Source organism: Copadichromis virginalis, linkage group LG6, assembly GCF_057382275.1.
Source record: "Copadichromis virginalis isolate Kocher_CV1m ecotype Utaka linkage group LG6, C_Virginalis_male_GT1.1, whole genome shotgun sequence".
Taxonomy (NCBI): domain Eukaryota; kingdom Metazoa; phylum Chordata; class Actinopteri; order Cichliformes; family Cichlidae; genus Copadichromis; species Copadichromis virginalis.
The window spans coordinates 9,139,518-9,150,241 of NC_140623.1; the positions used below are offsets into that span (position 1 = coordinate 9,139,518).

Here is a 10,724-nt window from a genome sequence, read left to right on the forward strand (position 1 = left end):
TCTCACGGCTAGAGGTTGACGAGGTACAACATAAGTGCTACGGCAAGGGGGAGCCAAGATGACAGGTCAGGGGGGAGATATCATCACCCCCACCTGAGATTGGGTACCAAGTCCCAAGTGCGATGGAAGGATCACTGACTGCGAGAGGAACTGACTCTGATGGCAGCACAGGAACAAGCTCTAAGTACAAGATCCATAGAGTCTGGGGTCTATTATACCAGGCAAGACCCCAGGTGCAGGCTGTGTGAAGATGACCCTGGGACAATCCAGCACATAACAGAAGGGTGTCAGGTGCTAGCAGCCAGGGCATACATGGAACCACGTGGCCAGCATAGTGTACAGAAACATCTGTGCAGAATATGGCCTGGAAGTCCTGAGGTCAAAATGGGAGACGAATGACCGAGCTAAGATCCTGTGGGACTTCCAGATACAGACAGACAAAATGGTGGTGGCTAACCAACCAGACACAGCGGTAGTGGACAAACAGAAGAAGACGGCCGTAGTGATCGATGTAGCGATACCGAATGACAACAACAGCAGAAAGAAGGAACACGAGAAGCTGGAGAAATACCAAGGGCTCAGAGAAGAGCTCGAGAAGATGTTGAGGGTGAAGGTGACGGTGGTCCTAGTGGTAATCAGAGCACGGTGCAGTGACTCCCAAGCTAGGCGAGTGGCTACAGCAGATCCCAGGAACAACATCTGAGATCTCTGTCCAGAAGAGCGCAGTCCTGGGAAAAGTCCTAGTTAAGCTACTGCGCAGGACCCTCAAGCTCCCAGGCCTCTGGTAGAGGACCCGAGCTTGAAGGAAAAAGACTGCCCACTGGGACGAGAGGTGATTTGTTTATGATTTTATGATTTTTCATGCACCATGTTCATTGCAGGGGAGCAACACGACACGTGCACACCAAACATCAGGTTAAAAATCAAATCAAAGAACTAGTGAATGGTTTTGTCCTGTTTTGTTAAATAATAATATTATCTCTTTTATTTTGCAGCATATAATTTAAATGCTAAAGATCTGACAGTTCATTTTATCCTAATTAATTTTCTGAAGTAGCTGAAGCTCAATGATGTTTAAGACTTCATTCAAAATACATTACAACACACGTTTAATCAGCATTCCTTAACTACAGCTTTAGCAAAAGAATTAGAAGCTGTGCATTCCTGTGTAAAAGGACTCATAGTACAGTTTTTTAAATTGTTTATTAAACACTGTGTTTCCTGAAGATGTCACCGATCTTTGAGTTTTACTGTTAGCCTAATTGGAATATAGTCATTAATGCAGCGTGAAAACTATAGTTGTCAGAACTTCTGTCTGAATGTGTAAACCTTAGTAAAGTCATGGACGACAGTCAAAAGCTAAGAAGTATTAAAAAACGTGTTTTTCACAGGGCCGTTCGTTGGTTTGTTGTTATTGTGTTTGTCAGAGGAGTCTAGAAAACAGCCTTGTGCTGAGATCTGATTCTACAGTTTCTCATATATATTTTATGCGTAATCACTTTTTTCTTCTAGTACTGGCCGTCTGTCAATGTATGAAGTGACAGCTTAGTCTAGTGGAGAAAATTATCATCAGTTCACTTGTGAAAGTAACACAGAAGATAAGACTGGAAAAGCTGTAAGATGGAGACACTGAAAGCCGGAGCAAGAAAAGACCAAAGACGTGCAAGAAGTCTTTTTTTTCCTCTCTGACTTCTCTTTCAAGACATTTTGTTTGGACGATGTTTCTTTTAGACCAGAGTGAATGGTTGCCTATTAAGCAACTACCCTGCTATGTTTAGTTTTAATCTCAGAACCAGCAAGAAACTAATGTGGTGTCTTCTTAATGGGAAGTGAGGACATCTCTTTCAGTTTTACTCTTTGCCGTTGATCTGGAGGATTACCCCCCCCCCCCCCCCTTCTTCTTTCCACTGATAAAAACAATATAGAAATGAAGCTATAAATAATAGTGCACAGACACACACCCAAATTCCAGCTACCATATTCTCTGCTTCTTCATCATACTTCTTTTTACCATCAGCCTTTATGTTTTTTCCATCAGTCTGCATTTCCTTTCATTTTGTCTCTTTCTCACTGCCTCCCGCATTTCATTTGTTATTCCATCTCTGCCATTTCCCCATGTTTTCCCCTCCTGTCTTCACTTCACTAACTTCCACCCAGTCAGTCATATCCTAGTTTCCCTGCATTATCACATCTTAGACTCAGAGGTGTTTCTAAAGATATCTAAACTCTGGGAAGTTTGTTTGAATGTCACACATCATCAGGCTGCTAGTGTTGCTCCTAATAAACTCGATAAGCAGCCTCTCATGAACCCGGGGGCTGCTAGCATATTGCACTGGTTCTGCTGTAATGTAGCACAGCTGACATTTGGTATACAGCAGAAGGGCTATTATTTTAGAGTGATGAGATACTCCAACCATATACAAAATACAAAGATGCCTGACCTGGATCCAAGATTTAAAGTATGTCATAAATAGGGATGGGTACCGGTATCCGGTGCCATTATGGCACCAGTTCTGACATAAACGGTAGTAACCAGACTGAAAAGCAGCGCACATTTCGGTGCTTTATTTCAGTGCTTTTTTTTCCTGAGATGTCATACACTTTGGATTTTAGCCAATCATTTTACCTTTGCAAGCGTAGTAGGCGGGCCCAGGTACGAACGTTCTTTGAGAGCAGAGCTACAGATTAAAAACGCCCAAAGCGAAGCGGTCAAACTCTGTACTTCACAGCAAAAGATGCAAACTCAGCAGCCTGCAACAAGTGCTTTAAGCTGATGGTGTGCAAAGGAGGTAACACCTCGAATCTGATGAAACACCTGGCGGCGCATAGCGCTTTTTTAAAAGCCGAGAAATGCACCGTATTTGATAGCTTGCTGCGAGACCTCACACCGTGCACATCTACTGCGGGTGGGTTGCCTGTTATCGGACCCGGAGTTAGCAACATCCCCCAAAAACCCGAAGAGGAGAGTCCTGGCCCCTAGCCCTGCCAGTGTAGCAGAAATGATGACGGACGATGATGGCAGCAGCAGCCGTTCTTTTCTGGGTGAGTAGCTTAATGTTGTTCGTGTGTAATTTACACTGAGTAGGCTAACCACGTTATTACAATAATGCATGTAAGGTGAACTAGCAAACACGTCGTAGTTACATGCGGCTGTCTTCTTGTTTGATGGCAGATACTCCCTTCACCCTGGCCAAAAAGGCTAAAATGACCAAAGAAAAAGTGGAAAACAGCTAAACATGAGAGGTTTTTGGACAAAGTTTGTGTTCTTCATTCTTTAAGCACCGGCACCGTTTCAAAAGTACCGGTTTGGTACTGGTATCGGATAAAACCTAAACGATACCCATCCCTAGTCATAAATTAGACCAATGCAAGCATGGAGCAGGTGGCCTGTTGCTGCTGAATAAAGGTAAAGACATATTTATTGTCTTTATTCCTCGTGACTTTTTTGAGTTGATATTTCCTGTATTTTCAGGGCATTTTCTTCTGGCAATGAACCATGGTGAAATAGAGAAAACAGAAAATGTTACTGAACTATTTTCCATCTGAATCCTTCTACAAATGCATCAAAAAGCATCGAACTTTGCTCTCAGCTCTCGCCTCACACGGGAGGCAGAAATTCAGCTTGGAACAGGGGATGTTTTGAACTAATCAGATGGGTTGAAATAGCCAAAAGCCTGCGTTTAAACTCTGAGAGATGGAAGGATAACTGATGATGGATTAAGTTATGAAAAGGCAACACACAGTGGGAATAATCCACAGTATCATGATTCACAGCAGGTAAGTAAAAGGATATGGGCTGGAGACCATGCGGATGCACCAGCTGCGGGGAAAGGTTGTCTGCTTGAGGCAGAAGAAGACCACAGGTACCAGCTCAGGGTAGGGCACCACTAACACACTGGTGTCACTGCTGCCATCATCATCGTCGTCATCCTCGTCATCCTCATCTTCTTTATCCCCGTTACGCTCAACCACTTCCTCCTCTTCTTCCTTCTCGATCCTCTCCTCTTGAATAATTCCTGCCTCTTCTATGGTCTCCTCCTTCTCCTCCTTTTTCTTGGGATATGGGCGGCGGTGTGGGGAGGGCCTGCGGGGAGACGAGGTGGCGACAGCGTCATCGCTGTCGGCCCGGGCTATGGCGGTCGTCACTCTGGAGCTGGTCGGTGCAGATGGTGTTGCTGTTGTCGATTTTGCAACGCCGGGGCCCTCCTCCTCCTCGCTCGTCATGGCCACCTTACGGTCTTAAATGAGAGAAAGAGAACAGGAAAGGAGAAATTTAATTTCATAAATCACTCAGGGGGTTAGAAACAAGTAGCCAAAATGAATAGTTTGCCATGGTTGAAGGTTGTAAAATTATAGTAAGAGATTGGAGGAACTAAAGCGTGTTGGTAGGAATAAAGCATAAATTGTCAAGGACGGTAGCCTGCAAGGACAAATCTAAAAAGTCTCAGTTAGTTTTCTTAGATAGAGACGGGTCTATCTGGGGTTTAGTGACCTTTGGTGACCTGAAACAAAAAATGTGTAATTGTTTTTCTTCTGAAATGCTCTTGTGTTTTCTGTTATTGTCATTACTTCAATAACAGACTTGACTATACTTCACTTATTTTAGATAGTGGGCCAGTTTGATCTTACATGAGTTGGACCAACTATTGCAAAATAATTAAATTAAATAAATACATTTAAACAAATCATATTTTCAAGTTGATATGATGAAAAAGAAAAACGGGTGTTTTCTGTAGTATTTGGCAGGCTGCGGTTTATCTTATCGAGGTCTGTCTTTGTCAGCAAGAAGACTGAAGTTATAATACTGTAGTTAAGAGTCTAAGATTCGTCTCCTCCTTCTGTGATTATTCAACATTTCCCAAAGCCTACAAGCAGGCCACACCGAACCCTTTGATGGGTTGGTTCTGGCCCCCTCACCATATGTTTGACTTTGATTTTGACTTTGATTTTTAAGAATAAATATGTGGTGTAATTTTTAAAAAGCCCTCTTTTCATTTGTAGTTTGGCATCAAAGTAAAATAAAATAAATAAGTAAAATCTTAGCACCTCGTCTGAAATGCGCTACGGAGTAAGACAGCTGTTTTCAAAAAAATAAGAAACATTTAAAACAAAAAGTCACCTTAAACTGCCTTAAAATACATGTTCTTCCACAGAGTCAACTGTGTTGTGGTAGATATAACCCCACCGGGAGCGAGTTCTGTACATTACTGTTATTGTGCTGTAATGCAGCCAAATTCCGAATATCGTTGATCCCATTTACATATCCGTGTGCGGGTCAATTTCACAGTGGCATGATAATGTGCTGCGAAAATGCCTTTGTAGCCCATTATTGAACTCTATTACTCAGGAGTAGATGGTGGAGATTGTGATCATATTTCAGATAAGTGACACTAATCTTGGGTACAGACCTTGAAACTGTGGTGCACATATAGATTTTCTCTTCCGCCGGATTAAAGATGTGTGTGTGTGTGTGTGTGTGTGTTTGTGTGTGTGTGAGAGAGAGAGACTCATGCGTGTTTTCTAAGCCTTGTAGCATTATTTACAGCAACATCCATAAGGATGTCTACCAGCTGAAAAATTCTACAAGGAACTGTTAGCGTGTTAATGTGTTCCTCTTAACCCGAGCCGGGTGCACTTGATCAGCCCATTGTGAGCAGAAGAACAGTTAAACAGAGCTTCAAAAGCTCGCTTTTGACTCTGAAGAGGAAAAGAAGAAAAGGCTGCTTAAAAAGGAAAGCTGATAAGTGCTGTAGTATGCATTATCGCTGACTGAGGCTTTAGGTTTCAGGTTTTTTTGAGCCAGCTAACAAAAAGGAGCCAGGCTATGTTGACACTGCTTCAAACATCTCTGCTGGATGTTTTTATCCATTCTTTTCATTGAGTTTTGTCAATTTTATTTTATTTTGTCATCACTATTGCACATTGATGACTTTCCCTTTTCTTTATACGAAACAGCATTTTGTGTCTCATGAATCTCATCCACCTACAATATTAACAAGCAGTCAGTCATTCCCGAGATGGAACGGTGGAACGGTGGAAATAGGAAGCTGGCTGCACTAATACTTTGTGAAGATTTTTCTGACGAGTATTTAAACGCAACACCGGTGTGACGATATTGTTACATCAGCAAGTTTTCTTAAAACTTAAAGACACTTCAACATGACATGCAGATGCCATGATTTCTTTTTCTTTTCAGATCACACTGTGATCACAGGTAGAAGCAAGAGACGGACAGAGAAGGTGCATTTTGAGTGAGTCAGCAGAGGGGAGGAGGGAGGAACAAAGGAGCAAGATTTCAGTGGTTTAGTGTTGAGAGGAATCAATATTGTGCAGCTGGAGTGAAAACACAGAGAACAGGAGTTCTGATAGGACTAAGTGGCACCTTCCCATAGATTTCCAATGAGCGAGCGGAGCGCACAGGTTTCAGCAAAATCTACTCATGCCATCAGTTTATCTCCATATACCAGAGTTTCTGAGGTTTTGCACTGTGTTGATCTCAGTTAAAGGCTGATTTTCAGGCTGTTTTTATGACTACAAAGAGAAGAGAAAAGCAAAAAGAGAAGGGAAGAAAGCTCACACAGAAGACTGCTAACCTGCGTTTCCTTATTACAGTGAGTGCAATATGCAATCGGGCTGTCAGTTGCCAAGGAAGGGCAGTGTCAACCCTGGCAAAGCTTTACATCTTCACAACAGAGAGAAGAAAGTAAAGCAAAGGACTGTTGCTGTATCAGAGCAAAGACCGGCAAAGCAGTTGGCAGCGTCTTAAATCTCAGTCTCTGGCAGAGTAATCATCGTGTCAGTGGTAAGAAATAAAACTGTTTTGAACCTCGGTGGCAATTAGGATGTTGCAACAGTGTCAAAGGTTCAGTGCAAGGAAGAGAAAAGATGAAAGCAACAAGAAGGAGAGAAAAACTTAACACAGAGTGCAAAGAAAAATAAATCTGTAGATAAGAATAAAACGCAAACAGTTGGAGGTTCATGTAAGAGTATCGCTGATAATTAAGATACAATCTTATGAAACCTCTGCACATTATCGTTGTGATTTTGCATACTATGTTAAAGAAAGAGTCGGACAGCAGAACTGCAATAAAGAAGCCTAATGGTCTTAAAAGTTGAATGTTGTGTATTTGATGTCGGTATGGAAACAACTAGGAAAGGGGCAGGATGAATGGCTTCTGAGCGGATCTGAAGTTCTGCAAGCTCTTGACAACACTGAGCTGTGGTTCACTACAGTTTACTATGCTGTGTAAAGTGAATGAAATGCTGTGTGGATTCCACGAGCCCAGATACTCATCTTCATCTGCTGTAATTTCCACTAAAGGTTTGCTTGCATGACCCTATACAGTTCCTATCACCTTCTGAACCTTCTCCACTGCTCTGCAATAATGTGACAGTAATTGTTCAAACAGTGAAATTCATGAGCATCAATATCAGGAAGGTTGTTTTACTAGAAGACCCATTAAACACGATGACGCTTACCCATTATTGCTGATGATGGGGAACGTAGATGGCAATGTTTTTTTAATCTTTTTGTTTGGTTTTGACAGCAGGGCCCCAGATGTAATATCTATTACTCTTAGCTGTTTAGACTCTTGACCTTTGTCAGGAACACTGACAAAATGCAGGAAAAAATGGGGGGTTGTAGCCATAAAAACCTTGTGCGCTAAGAAAGCACATCTGTGCAGTCCCATCCTAATAACAGTACTTTTAAAATGCAACGTATATGAGTCAGTGACACATTAAGGATCATTATGACCATTGGGATTGGCTGGCTGCTGTTTACTGTCTGCAGCAACACGCTGATTTGACTTGTTTGCAGCTGGTGTGACATGTCCTCTACAGCAGTTAGGTTGTTTATTCTGTGATTGTGTCCCCAAGTTTCTGCTTTTATTTGTTGACACGTCAGCCTGCTCTCAGCATTTGTATCCTCCGCAGTACTAATGCACTCCACGATTTTCTCATTTGCCGGCTTATCATTTTCTTGCATTTTTAAACCTGCTCCCCTAAAGTAAATTACTTTTTTTTGCACATGAAAGTGATATTATCTAGACTGCACCTGTAATTACATATCACACACGACCAAGATTGAGTGAGTCACAATCAAGATACTTTTAACTGCCCACCTTCACTTTAATGACCGTCCTGTGAAGTGTCCCCGTTTCAGCAACATTACTGGTCATATCCATTAATACACTGCAATTTCAAAAATCATTTCAAGCATCTTTCAGGCTCGATAGCGTTTCATTAGAATGATTTACATTCTGAAAAAGAGCAGTTCATGCATTCTGGAAATGCTCCAGTATGAAGAAATTTGGTGTGAAGGAGGGTTCATGTTTCATCAAGTGATGTCACGTGCTGCAGTTTCAAAGGTGCTTGAGTTAACTAGATTGCTATCTCTGGGAACAAAAAGTAATACTTTTAAGCAGTCGTGAACCCAGAGCTCACCACACTCTTAATGGTCAGTCAGATATTGCAGATAAAATCCGCACAATTAATAACCCTGAGGTGAAGTTTACTGAAGACAAAGTATGACAGGGCACGGCTCTCATTAATCTGTCAGAGATAATATAACTAGAGGCTTTAAAATAATGATTTCAGCCTGAATATATACCAACAAAGTCAAAATGTCATTGAATCCACTTAAGAAGGAAGTTAACCCTCTCAAGGCAGGCGCTGCCGATTTGCAACAGTTAAAAACTAACAACCTGATTTCCCCACAAACATGTTTTATGAGGTTTTTTTACTCAGAAGTACCACTGCAGGACTTGGTTGTGCATTAGCAACAAAAAGTTTAATTTGAGCCTGAGAGGGTTAAGAGGAGGAAGGTTGTACCTCTAATTATCTTAAAATATGATTTTTCACCTTCCTTGAATACTGTTGGTTTATTCAAAGCAAATATCAAGAGATTTCCAAAAGTCAAACTCTGCGCATAAACTATTTATTTAATAGGAAGAAGAGAAGACCCTATAACGGTAACATCAGAATGAGTTTTCAGTGACCTGAAAACTCATTCTGAAGAAGATCAAGGTCCCTGAGCATAGCTGACACCAAACTAATGATTTGTGTTACCGAATCACGATGCTGAATAATAGCTCACATTTCCCTCAGACAACAGGCTGTGACTGTTCAACATTGTTTACCTTTTTGTTTTGAATGAGCAGGCAACAAATTAGACCTTATTATGCACCGTTCAGCGAGTGGAAGGCCATTAAAAAATGTAATAACTAAGCAAAGAAAAGGAAAACAAGTAGGTCTACCTTGAAGCTTTATCACATTAATGACACAGCAATTGCATGTTTTCTTTTGTCCCAAACCATGACTCTTGCATGTCAGTCAATTTCTCCCCCTGGAAAACTGTTAGATTATGCAGCACTGAGCTAATTACATGCTTTATATGTGTTAGTTTGTTTCTCAGCTGAAAATCAGTAATCATCCACAGCCATTTCCTGTATGGTCTTAGTGTGTAAGTGGCATCTATGTGTGATTAACACCGGGTTACGCAGATCAAATGTTAGCAGGAAGGTCATATATCATAGACTGATGTCAAGCTAAGGGTCAGGTGGGATAACTCTAAGATCTGTAGTCGCTCAGCATAGGGAAAACAATCACAACTCACAGTAATTTCTAATGTGACCTCCAGTAGGCTTTCTTAGTGTACATGTGGTCAGCTAACCTGCTGCTCTTTGTGGATTTACACAACTAAATTCAACAAGATGTCAGCATTTTGACAAGCTATCTTAGCTGATGTCCATCCACTACACTGACACTACACTGTTTATACTTTATGTTACTCAGTATACAGCTGATATAAAGTTGCAATTCAGTTAATGAATCTAAGCATCATCGGCTTAAATGCAAATTCATCTCTGCTACACCCGATGTAACTTAAATCTGACCATAAGCACCACAGCCACTGTGCAGTAGTCCAGTACAGTGATTTACTGCGAATTCACCACAGTACTGCACGCTAACCTGCACAAAACTGCCCAGACTTTTCATGAGACATTTCAATAGCACAAAGTTATTATAGCTTAGTTTGATTTGCAGGACATTTCACAAAACTAAAACACATAATTTTATCAAAACACACCATACAGAAATCCAATATGTGATTAAAATTATGACATTCCAAGTAAAATTTCAATCTGCAGATTATCAAAGGTCACTGAGCAGTCCTTACCTTTAAACCTAACCTCTCCTCTTCCTCTCCTGTCTTTCTAAATGTTTCTCCATCTCTGAGTGAAGTTAGCTCTCCTTCTTAGAGCAGCTGGACCTTTAGCTAGCAACACACTGTGCGACAAACTGCACACAAATAGTTTGTGTGTTTGCTGATGTTTGTTGAGCTGATAGAAACGCTGAATTTGAAACGACCTGCCACACTCTTCATGCTGCCTCCTCTTCTGTAGCGCTAGCTAGATGCTGGAGTACGCAAACAACCTACAGACACCTGCACTCCTCCCGGCCCACCTTAACCACCGAAAAAAAGCGCTATAAATGATCCCGCTGAAACAAAACGTAACGAGCCTGTTTTGAAAATGTAAAGGCCACAAAGTACAGATATTTGTTTTAAAATGTAGGGAGTAAAAGTAAAAAGTTGTCAGAAAAATAAATACTCAAGTAAAGGAGCCTAAAGATATCTAAAACATTCTGCTTAATTAGTACAAAGTATTTGAACTTTGTTACTTCCCACCTCTGCTGAACACTTTAGGTCATGACCTTCCCTA

The 10,724-nt window shown here is 41.3% G+C and overlaps 1 protein-coding gene across 1 annotated transcript; it reads right to left on the reverse strand.

Moving 5' to 3' along the window:
- Nucleotides 1-3,768: 3,768 nt before the first annotated feature.
- LOC146707144 (uncharacterized) lies at nucleotides 3,769-10,262 on the reverse strand. The gene is made up of 2 exons (XM_085460732.1): nucleotides 10,181-10,262; nucleotides 3,769-4,238 (listed from the first exon to the last, which is right to left on the reverse strand). The coding sequence occupies exon 2, from the start codon at nucleotides 4,222-4,224 to the stop codon at nucleotides 3,769-3,771; it is 456 nt and encodes a 151-aa protein (XP_085316858.1). The 5' UTR covers nucleotides 4,225-4,238; nucleotides 10,181-10,262.
- Nucleotides 10,263-10,724: the final 462 nt, after the last annotated feature.